This window comes from Dictyostelium discoideum (genome assembly GCF_000004695.1).
Source record: "Dictyostelium discoideum AX4 chromosome 4 chromosome, whole genome shotgun sequence".
NCBI classification, from domain to species: Eukaryota; Evosea; class Eumycetozoa; order Dictyosteliales; family Dictyosteliaceae; genus Dictyostelium; species Dictyostelium discoideum.
This window is the reverse complement of record NC_007090.3, coordinates 3,725,535-3,737,597: the sequence shown is the minus strand read 5'-3', so window position 1 is coordinate 3,737,597 and position 12,063 is coordinate 3,725,535. Positions and strand designations below refer to the sequence as shown.

General features: G+C 21.3%; 5 protein-coding genes across 5 annotated transcripts; 2 read left to right on the top strand and 3 right to left on the bottom strand.

Moving 5' to 3' along the window:
- Positions 1-1,202: 1,202 nt before the first annotated feature.
- DDB_G0285863 (hypothetical protein) lies at positions 1,203-1,516 on the bottom strand (the record flags this gene model as incomplete). Its single annotated transcript, XM_632877.1, has 2 exons — positions 1,203-1,399; positions 1,504-1,516. 2 exons carry the CDS (start codon positions 1,514-1,516, stop codon positions 1,203-1,205), a joined length of 210 nt encoding a protein of 69 aa, XP_637969.1.
- A 1,128-nt stretch (positions 1,517-2,644) lies between these two features.
- On the top strand, positions 2,645-3,937 carry DDB_G0285861 (hypothetical protein; the record flags this gene model as incomplete). The annotated part of the gene is made up of 3 exons (XM_632876.1): positions 2,645-3,096; positions 3,202-3,448; positions 3,536-3,937. 3 exons carry the CDS (start codon positions 2,645-2,647, stop codon positions 3,935-3,937), a joined length of 1,101 nt encoding a protein of 366 aa, XP_637968.1.
- A 65-nt stretch (positions 3,938-4,002) lies between these two features.
- Positions 4,003-6,918, bottom strand: gxcP (RhoGEF domain-containing protein; the record flags this gene model as incomplete). The annotated part of the gene is made up of 1 exon (XM_632875.1): positions 4,003-6,918. The coding sequence occupies one exon, from the start codon at positions 6,916-6,918 to the stop codon at positions 4,003-4,005; it is 2,916 nt and encodes a 971-aa protein (XP_637967.1).
- Positions 6,919-8,937: 2,019 nt separating this feature from the next.
- On the top strand, positions 8,938-11,192 carry DDB_G0285943 (seven transmembrane domain protein; the record flags this gene model as incomplete). The annotated part of the gene is made up of 5 exons (XM_001732966.1): positions 8,938-9,048; positions 9,186-9,827; positions 9,935-10,218; positions 10,389-11,056; positions 11,161-11,192. The coding sequence occupies 5 exons, from the start codon at positions 8,938-8,940 to the stop codon at positions 11,190-11,192; spliced, it is 1,737 nt and encodes a 578-aa protein (XP_001733018.1).
- A 305-nt stretch (positions 11,193-11,497) lies between these two features.
- Positions 11,498-11,975, bottom strand: dlcC (cytoplasmic dynein light chain; the record flags this gene model as incomplete). The annotated part of the gene is made up of 3 exons (XM_632872.2): positions 11,498-11,599; positions 11,700-11,888; positions 11,973-11,975. The coding sequence occupies 3 exons, from the start codon at positions 11,973-11,975 to the stop codon at positions 11,498-11,500; spliced, it is 294 nt and encodes a 97-aa protein (XP_637964.2).
- Between the last annotated feature and the right edge of the window lie 88 nt (positions 11,976-12,063).

Genomic DNA, 12,063 nt, shown 5'->3' with positions numbered 1-12,063 from the left:
AGTTATATAACAAAATAATTATTACCAGCTGGACGTTTAAAAATAGAAAAAAAAAAAAATAAAAAAAAAAAAAAATAAAAAAAATAAAAAAAAAATATTTTATTTGGTCTGAAATGATCGCTGAGCAGGTTGAAAATACCTTTTCCGAAAATAAAAAAAAAAAAAAAATTGAGATATTTATTTTTTATAAAATTGGTATAAATCATTTCTTTTTTTTTATTTAATTTTATTATTTTATTTTATTATATCTTTATTTTTTTATTTTATTTTTTAAATTTTTTTTTTTTTTTTTTTTGTACATATGCATATTTTTGAATGAATTTATTTTTAAAGTTTATTTAGAAAAAAATTAAAAATTAAAAGTAATCGCAACCAACCGACCTTAAACGCTGAAATTTTTCATTTAATTTTTTATTTTTTTTTTATTTTTTTTTTATTTTTTTTAATTTTTTTTTTTATTTTTTTTATGAAGTTCGTCAATAGTCACAAAAGAATCAAAATAAATCAATAAATAAATAAATTAATAAATAAATAAATAATTTTACTAAATTTTTTTTTTCCAAAAATTTACAGATTTTATAGTCCTATGATGATTGATTTGTTTTACCATTCACATGAAAAATAAATTTAAAACAACCACGGTTAATAATGTCCCATTGGTCCTAAATATGCTTCTTTGGCCGCTGGTCAAGTTTAAATTGGTTTGAAAAACAAAATTTATTACAACTCATAAAAAATTGCAGGTATTGCAGTTTGCCACACGCTTGAATGAATGTTAAAGAAAAGATGGAAATAGAAAACTCTGAATTATTAAGTGAAAACCCAATTTTAAAAATTTAATTTTTTTTTTTTTTTTTTTTTTTTTTTCTAAGTTCGATACTTGCTATTAACAATCGATAGACACTTTAATTTCATTAATATCATACATAGTAACATATTAAAAATAGATTAATTTTTATTTGGGAAGATCAAATTGCTCATTTAGGAAAAAAAAAAATTCAGAATTATCAAAAAAAAAATAATAATAAAATAATAATAGTAGCGATGGTAGTTATAAACATTTCTTTTTTTATATAATTTTATTTTAATTTTTTTTTTTTTTTCTCTTTACTTTATCCCACCCAAATTAGATTTGTTTTTATGAGTTGATGAGGATTGATTTTGGCACCATCACCAATGGCCATTTATCACATACAAAATAGCTAAAGAAAAAAACGTGCAGCAAAACTGGCAATCTCAATAGCTTGGCCCATAGTAGCTAAAAATCCATTTACATCAAAATTCTTTGTTTCATTCTGGCCAAAGGAGTTTTTATTATTTAATAAAAGCTCATTTGGTTGCATTTGTATATTTGATTGGGCCTTCAAAGAATTATTGGTACCAAGATTAGAGATTGTTTCTGTAAAAAAAAAAAAAAAAATTAATTTTAATTAAAAAAAAAACAATGAAATAATAAATTAGTATGAAAAGAGATTAAATTTTTATTATTTAAATAATACATACTTAATAATGTCATTTTAATGTTTTTAGTTGTTGTTTTTCTATTTTCAAAAAATGATTTAATGTTTTGTTTATTTTTTTTTTCCCTTTTTATATCATTTTTTTATTGAGCATTTTGTTTTTTTTATTTATTTATTTTTTTTTCTAAATGAATTCATTTTCCATAAATTATTTTTTTTTTTATTTTTTTCTTTTTATTATTAATTTACAAATACATAAAAAATTGGGGGTATTAAATAAAAATTTATATTATCAATCTCAAAAGCCAGATAAATCAATCATTTATTGTTGCATAAAAATTATTGGGCAACTATCATTAAAATAAATTTACCACAAAAAAAAAAAAAAAAATATTGCACATCTATCATTGAATTATCCTTTTTTATTTTGTGCCACCACAAAATAAAAAATATTGCACATCTATCATTGAATTATCCTTTTTTATTTTGTGCCACCACAAAAATAAATAAATTGCTTTTTTAGCAAAAAAAACAAAAGTGGTATAATTTTTTTTTTTTTTTTTTTTTTTTTTTATAGTGTAATAATAAATAATCAAAATATAAAATTAAATTAAATGAAAGTTTTTACTAAATAAAAAATATTTATTGGTAAATTTTTGAATTAATTTTTTTTTTATTTAATTATATTTATTATTTTTTTTTTTTTACTTGCAATGTAGAAAGTTAAAAATATTTATTTAATTAAATTTTTTTTTTTTTTTTAACTTACAAATTTTTTATGTGTGTTTATAGATAATTAATAAAATCTCATTGATAAATATATTTACATTTAATTTTAATGATCAAGGTGAATCCTAAACATTTTATTTTAATTTAAATTAATTGTAAAAGAGAAATTTTCCAAAAAATTCCATTTTTTTTCAAATAGAAAAAAAAGGGTGAGAAAAAAAAAAAAAAAAAAAAAAAAAGAAAAGGTGTTTTTAATTTTTTGAATGAGGGGGTATCTACAATATTTTTAATAATAAATAAATAGTATCAAATTTTTTAATATATTTTCATATTAAAAGTTTCAATATTATTATTTTTTTTTTATTTCTTTTTAAAACTACTTTTTTTTTTTTTTTTTTTTTCATACTTTTTAATTATAAAAACTACTTTTCCATAACAATATTAATATTAAAACAATGAACCAAGTTATACCAAATGATGTTTCATCAGTTTCATTAAAATTACAATCCGTTGATGATGGAAATGAGTATACTTCATCAATAAGATCTTCATCAAACTCACTATATCCATATTTTAATAATAGTAATGAAAATTTATCAACATTATATTATAGTCATGGACAACAACAACAACAACAACAACAACAACAACAACAGCAACAACAACAAAATAATCAAAATCATTTATATACACAATTACAACAATTACAACAAATACAACAATTTCAACAACAGGTACAATCAAATAATGAACCATTAATATTAAATATAGGTGGTTTCAAATTTTGTACTACAAAAGGAACCTTAACAAATCAAAAAAATAATTACTTTGATATATTATTCTCTGGTAATTATAATGTAAATGTAATCAAAACTCCAAATAAACCTGATACTTATTTTATTGATAGGTAATTTTTATAATTTTTTTACTTTTTTTTTGGAATTTTTGGAAATAATTTTATCTAATTACTAAAATATTTTTTTTGATATTTTAAATATATATAAATTTAAAGAGATGGTACACATTTTAGAATTATTTTAAATTTTTTAAGAGGTGATTGTTCAAATATTCCAGAGTGTGAACAAATTAGAAATGAATTATATGTTGAAGCAGATTTTTATTGTTTATCAGGTTTAAAAGAATTGTTATATCCATATCATTTTTATCAATCAAAAATTTTATCTGTTGAATTATCAAAAGATTTAATTAGATTATTAAAATCAAAATTACAAATTAAAAAAACAAGATTATTATATAGAGTAAGGACCAATCAAATCATTTTATTACCATTATTATTATTATTATTATTAATTAAAAGAAAATCTAATTTTATTATATTTAATTAGGGATCAGATAATGATTTTTCATCAAAGAGATTTCATGAATTATGTGATTTTAAAGGATCCACAATTACAATTATTAGATCAAAGGATTGTATATTTGGAGGATATGCAAGTCGTAATTGGACATTGTCTACCCAATATACTCAAGATGATAAATCATTTTTATTTGATTTGGCAAATATACCACCATCAATTATAAAAAAAGAAGAAGGTTCATCAAGTCAATCAATTTATTCAAACATTAATTATGGTCCAACTTTTGGTATATTGGGTAAAAATTTAACAATTTCAAATAATTGTAATATAAATAAAGAGAATTTCTTTGAATCTTATTATGATAGTAAAGGAAAAGGTAAAAGATATTTTCAAGTTGATGAATATGAAGTTTTTAAAATTGAATGTTAACAATAAATTTTGAAAAAAATAATAAATAAAAAATATATATATATTTAAAAAAATAAAAAATTTATTTATTTATTTAAATTTCTACTACTACTACCACCACTTTGAGAACCAGAATTTGAAGAATAAGATAATCTTGAAGTTGATAAAGGTGAATTTTGAAGTATATTTGAACCACTACCACGACTAATGGTTGATTTACGAAGATGAGAATTTATCATTAAAACACTCTTTGTACGTTGAGTTTGAACTTTTGTAAATTGAGTTAAAGCGTTTATCCATTGATTACGAATTTCTTCAGTTTTTGCAAAGAGTAATAGTTCATGTTCATCCTCAATCTTTATTTGAAAAGCATTAAAGAATTTCATTGAAGGTACATCTTGGAGTACAGTTAATACGATTGGTTTATCTTTAATTTGATAATATTGTTTAACATGTAATTCGTCATGACTCTTTTCAACTTTTAATAGACCAGTTTGGAAAAGGATGAAATGGAATTTAAGAGAGTCTTGTTTTAATTTTGAATTTGCAGCTATACAATTTCCAGGTGTTAAAATGTCTTGAATTGGTGGTACCAATTGCATATAGATATCTTGAATCGATTGTTTGTTCTCTGATTCTCTCTTTCTTTCATTCAATTGTACCGTTATTTTCTTTAATGATTTAACAGCATTATCAATTGGTTCAAAATCGAAATGTTGAGGTGCTGTATGTTTTAATAAATCCTCTAATAACATCACATAACGTGGCATACGTTGAACGGGCATAATTAAATAACCTGGTAACTCTATCGATGCCTTTTCACGTTGGTCCGCTAAAAACTCTACAAACTTCTCATTATCTCTCTTACAATCTTCCAATGCCTTTATTGAGTTATTATAATTGTTTACATAGGTACTATAACATTGAACTGAATTCTCCAAATAATTAAACACTTCACCAATCGATTGATTAGTAGACCAATTATTAATTTTCTCCTCTAGTAATGCTAAAAATCCACTATTAAATTGATGAATAACTTCAGAATTACTAAATATAGTTGAAAGATCATCATTTGAAATAATCGATTTACTACGTAATGGTAAAATGAAAACTTCAATCTTTGTTGATAATGAATTACAATAGGTTTGTTCAGTAGTTAAAATCTCTTTAACAATTCTATGTCTTCTATTATAAATTTTAAGTTCACTGGTAAAATGTTTTCTTTGTGCAAATGATTTAATATTTGCCAATAAACAATTCAATCCATCAACTATTTTTTGTTTATTTTCATGTTGAATTCTTTCATTATTTTGATTTGATAATTTTTTATATGCCAATTCATTTAAAACCTCTACAAGAATTTCTGTTTCATTTTCTTCTGAACCATATTCTCCAAAACTTTCAAAATCTGAATCACCTGCACTTGAAAATCCACCAACTTCTAAATCATTCATATTTATATTTTTAGCATCACCATCATCTGCACCACAATTACCATCATCTTCAGTGGTTTGATTTGTATATTCATCATCTGGATCGGAGTCATAATCACTGTCATACCCTCTTTCCATTGATGAGATCTTTTTAATTAATGATATCATTCTTTCAATTGGTTTTATAACTAAAATTTGAAAATCCCTTGAAATTAATAAAGTTCCAAATGAAAGTATAATTATTAAACAAGTTGTCATTGTAATTGATAAAGCTGCTAAATATTGTTCATTCTTTTGATTGTTTACCCACATTTCATTAATATCTGAACCATTGAATGAATTTTTAATAATCCAACTTGGATACCATTCGTCTGTATTAATTGATGATTGATAAACATCGATACCATTAACTTTTAAGTATAAAAGGTCAACTGTATCTTTATTACTTTGAATTTCATTAAATGATGTTGTAAATGCTTGAGAGTTTATACCATTTTGATTAGCAGAAATAACCAATAACTCTAAGATTGAAGTAAAATATGGATCTGAATCTGGTGCTGGTGAAGTTAATGTTGTGATCAATACAATCAATAAACACATTACCACAATTTTATGAGATGTTTTAGCCAATAGTTTCTTTCCAATTGTACTTGGTTCAACAGATACTGATATCTCATTCTTTGGTTTATCATCCACACGTTTACCACATTGAAAAACATCGAAAAAGTTTATAATTCTTGCGATTCTTGATAACCGAGATGCCATTCTTGCAACTCTGGCAGTTCTAGATATTGATAATGAATTTAATGCATACAATAAACTAGTGACACTGAAAACGTATCCAACTACATCTGGCACCAATGATGCAATCGATATTAAATCAATGGGAAAGAATAATGTTAAAATATATGCCAATCTTTGAACATAGATTTGAAATATTAAATCAATTACAAATATAAAAAATACAATAACCTTTAAAACCGATACTGAATTAAATGTGGCCGGTGAATTTGGTGCCAATGATGTATACAAAATATCATCAATATATAATAGGAATAGTGTCGCAACTATCATTATTATCATTGATACTCTACTATTCATTAATTTACTAAGTTTCCTTCTTCTAATATAAGATGCTTTACTTTTTTTAATTCTCTTTTTCTTTTTCATATTTCTAAGTTTCTTTATACCCTTTCCATGAAATATCTTTTGACTTAAATCTGTAAATGATTTTTGTGTATTATGTAAATGTGACATTGAAAACCATCCTCCTAAATTTGAAAAATGAATACCTTGATGATGTGATGAAATTCCAAATTTTTTCTTTGGTGATTGTGATAATTCACTGTTATTACTATTATTATTATTATTATTATTATGATTTTTTAATGATGATTTCATATAAAAGTTACTAACACCACTTATATTACTTGCTGTATCATCAATATTCATCATACTATTTGATGACCCAATTGAATCATATCCGCCACCTTGCTGTAACATTCCAACTCTAGATATACTAATAGTTGGTGAGATATTATTTGATGATCCTGTATCCGGATCTATCATTTTTTTTTATATAATTTTTTTTTTCTTTTTTTTTTTTTTTGTTATACAATTATTTGTTTTTTCCTTTTTTTTTTTTTTAAGATATATTCTATAAAACTACAATTTTACAACAGTAACTGTTTTTATTTTTTTTATTTTTTATTTTTTTATTTTTATTTTTTTTTAAAAGTTGTAAAAAAACAAATATACAAATACAATATAATTAAAATTACAAACAAAGTTAATAACTAACTGAACAAAAGTGATTGAAATTTTTTTTTTTTTTTTTAGATTTGAGTGGTTGTTAGGAAAAGAAAAAAAAAAAAAAAAAAAACAATTTGGAAAAAATTTATTACTAATTAATTAACATGAATAAAATTTGGTTACAACCGAAATTGATTAAAAAAAAAAAAATTAAAAAAAAAAATAAAAATAGTTGTGCTAAAAATATCTTTTTTTTTTTTTTTTATTTTTTTTTTTTTCGAATTATTTTTTGAAGTTTTTATAATAATTTCTTTAAGTGAAGCTGTGATTGTCTGCAAATAATTGTGATTTTGAAAAAAATCAACAAATCGATTTTCGAATAATATAATTAATTTTTTTGTAATTTATAAAAAAAAAAGAAAAGAGTAAAAGTTTTTTTTTTTTTTTTTAACTTTTTTATTTTTTTTATTTTTTATTTTTTTTTCCAAGGGAGTTTTTTAAATCTTAATTTATTATTATTTATTTTTTTTCTTTTTTTAATTACATTTTTTTTTTTTTCTAATTATAACACAGAACAAATTATTATTTTATAAATAAAGATAATACCTAAACTTTAATTTTTTTTTTAAATTAGAAATTATTGAATTCACTTGCAAGAGGATCCAAAAATAAAAATTTTTGTTTCAAAGATAAAAACAAAATGTAGGAATTTTCCTCCAATTTTATTTAATTGTCAAAAAAAAAAAAAAAAAAAAAAAAAAAAAAAAAAAAAAAAAAAACCATTTCAAATTTAACATTTTTATTTTTTTTAATTATCATTATTGTTCATTCAAATGGAAATGCTGAAGAAAATTACAATTTTGAAAATTTAGCAGCAAGTGACCCTAAAACTGAATGTGCAGCAAAATGTCCAATAGTTAACGGAGTCAAATCAAGTATTTGTTTGCGTTCTTGTGGAATTAAAGTACTCTGAACTTATTAATTTTTTTTAAAATAAATATTCAATTTTAATTATTTTAAAAAACAAATAATAATTTTAAAATTAAAATATTTTGGGTTTATAAAAAAGTATATTTTATCACTATTTTTTTTTCCCTTTGGTTTTTACTTAAAAAACTTTCATATTATTTGTGTGTATACTATTAAAATATGATGATTCGAAATTTTTTTTTTTTTTTTTTTTTTTTTTTTTCATTATTTACTTTTTTGTGTGTTTTCTTTGGAAAGTCTTTTTTCAATTGATTTTTTTGATTATGTAAAATATTGACCTTTTATAGAAAACAACACCTTTACATAATATTATCAAAAGATTGGTAAAAACTGAAAGAATTGAATTACTTGAAAATTTTAAATCCAATCATAGAGAATTTTATGATGAATGTTTTAAACATTCAATATTTAAACAATTGATTATGAAACTTTTTATGGTGAATTTTTAGAATATCAATTTGGTTCGCAAGTTGAAAATATGAAATCAATGAATTATTATCACCATACAACTACTTTAAAAGGTTTTAAATATTTATATTCTTTTTATTTTTTATGATTTTTTTATTATCTTTTTAAAGCAGATAATTTGAGGTATCTTTGCTTTATTTTTTATTTTTTATTTTTTATTTTTTATTTTTTATTTTTTATTTTTTTATTTTTAATTCAAGAATCGTTTTCATTTTTATTCTTTTTGTTCGAATTAAAGTCAAATCACTTAAATTTTAAAAATTTTATTTTTTTTTAAATTTTTTTATTTTTTAAAGGTGTTGTTTTTTTAAGAAAAAAAAATAAAAAAAAAAAAAAAAGTGAAACGTCCACACACAATAAAGAATAAAATAAATAAAAATGAAAAATTTATCTCAATTTCTATTTGTAATAATATTTATATTATTTTTAAATAGAAATGTTGAGTCTAGTATATTTCCTATTATAAACAATGGTGTTTTTGATCAATATGTATGTAATAAAAAAAAAAAAAATAAATAAAAAAAATAAAATAAAAAAAAAACAATTTTTAGTTATTCATTCATACTTACATTTTTAAAATACCTACAAAATAAAAAAATAAAATAAAAAAATAAATAAAAATCAAGAGTTCAGCAACATCATTTGTATATTCAAATAAGAGTAGTGTCCCACATACATCACCAGGAGATGGAAAACCTTATGCAGGAATGAATGGTTACATTACAATTAATAGCGAAGCATTTATTCCACCAAATAGTGATGATAATAATAGTAATAGTAATAATAATAATAACAATAACAATAATAGTAATGGTAATTCAAATGAACCATACATTAATTTCTTATTATATAGAATGAATGAAGTTAAATATATAGGTGATGTAAGTGGCACTGTATGTTGTACACTTGAATTATCAAAGAGTAAACAATGCGAATATGGTACTGTTTTCATACAAGATTCAACATATACCACTGATGACACCAATAAGAACTACACATTAATAATCAATCATAAAACAAGTACTGGTGATGGTGGCAGTGATAATACTGATGGTTCTCATGTTTATGGTATTACAATCGTACCAAAATTACAATCATTCCCAATCTCAATAACAATACCAATTGATCAAACTGGTTTATATAGTTTAATCGTTACAACTTGTAAACCTGCTTCAACAAATATTGATTCTCCTTTCACTGTTGATGCTGATTTAATCTTTATGAATCCATATGGTTATTTAACTGGTGATAAATATCCATTCTTATATGTATGTATTATATATATATATATATATATTAATATTCCTTAATATTAATAATTATAGTTTTATTAACATGACAACCAACAACAATACAACTTTTACTATATATGTAGTTTAATTTAATATTATCAGCATTTTATGTTGGATTATTTATAATGTGGGCAGTTTTATTTCTCAAATTTAAAGATACAGCACTCAGAATCCAATATTGGATTAGTTTAGTTATTTTATTAGGTTTCTTAGAATCTTTAACAAATTATTTCACCCTTAGTTCAATCAATAAAATTGGTCATTTCTCAAATGCTGGTGTATTTTTCGTTACTTTATTTGGTACTTTAAAGAGTGGTTTTGCAAGATCATTAGTTGTTTTAGTTTCATTAGGTTATGGTGTAATGGTGTATGTATATCTTATATTTTATTATTACAACAAACAATAATATAAAAGTTAAAATACTAATAATAATAATAATAATAATAATAATAATAATAATAATAATAATAATAATAATAATAATAATAATAATAATAATTATATATATCAATTTATTTATTTATTTATTTTTTTAGACCAAGATTACCAAAACCAACAATTATCAAATTATCAGTTATAACAGTAGTTTATTTATTAATTAAAGGAGCACAAAATTATGTATATAATTCACCAACTCAAACTAATAGTACACAAATATCTTTCATTTATTTAACATTACCAGTTTCAGTATTGGATACAGTATTTTATTGGTGGATTTTAACATCATTGACAGAGATTATGAATAATTTACAAACAAAGAATCAAACAGCCAAATTGTTAATGTTTAGATCATTCATTTGGGTATTATTAGGTAGCGCAGTTTGTTCATTCATTATTCTTATGGCAGAGATTATTGTCACTTGGGCAACCTCTTATGAATATTCTGCTCAAACCAGTTGGGTCGTAGAAGTATCTTGGGGTGTAAGTTACTTTGTAGTTTTAGTTTCAATTTGTTGGATTTGGAAACCAAATGCAAATAATCAAAAGTTTGCCTACTCTGAATTGGCTGATCAAGATGATGATATAGGATTAGAATCCATTGATGGTCTAAGTCATAGAGGTCACAAAAATAATACCAACAATAACAATGGAACTAGACATGATATCATTGATAATGAAAATACTATTGAAAGTATTGATGGTCAAGCAAATACTTTTACAATTCAAGATGAATATGAAGATCAAGATTTACATGATGAAAAAGGTAAATAATAATTTAAATTTATAAATAATATTAATCATTATTTAAAATGATTATTAATTACTAATATTATTATTATTATTATTTTTTAATTATCCTAACTCTAGTTGAAATTGCTGATATGTTCAAAAATTTATAAATTTATAAAAAAAAAATAAAGAAAAAAAAAAAAAAAAAAAATACCTTTCCCCAAAATGTATAGTTATTTATTTAAAAAAAAAAGAAGAGAACAAAATTAAAATAAAGATAAATTAAAGTAAAAAAACCTCCTTTATTTGATTATAAAATTGAATTTTAATTTTAATTATTTATTGATTGTATTTTATCAATATATCATTATACTCTTTTTTTTGAAAAAAAAAAAAAAAAAAAAAAAAAAAAAAAAATTTGGTAGTTGATTATAGTTTCATTAAATATATTTTCAATTTATACAATATTATTACTTTATTTATTTATTTTATTTACAACCATTAAAAAGAAATCTTTATCTGGTGTTACCATGATATCATTATCTTTTGATCTAACCCTAAAAAATGATAACTCGTCCTATATAAATGAATTGAAATTAGTAATCTATAAGTTTATAAATTGATCTTTTTTATTCTTTTTTTTTTTTTTTTCATTTCCCATCTTTTCCATAACATACATTATTATCATTAACTTTTAAAAGGTCATGTGCTTTTGGAAACATATCTAAAATAACTTTTGAATAACTTAAACTAACTTCTTGATCAAATGTTGATTTTATAACTGATCCTTGTTTATTTATAATTAATACACCAACAACACCTTTATGTGATTGGATTTTTTTAAATGATTCTTCTAATTCGACATTCTATATATATATAAAAACAAAACTATGTGTTAATAATATTAGAAGTTTAAATCACTAACCCAGTAAATTATAAATATCTTTTACCATTTTTTGTTTGCTTTTATTTTATGATCAAAAAAAAAAAAAAAAAAAAAAAAAAAAAATAAAAAAAAAAAAAAAATTTAAAAAAAAAAAA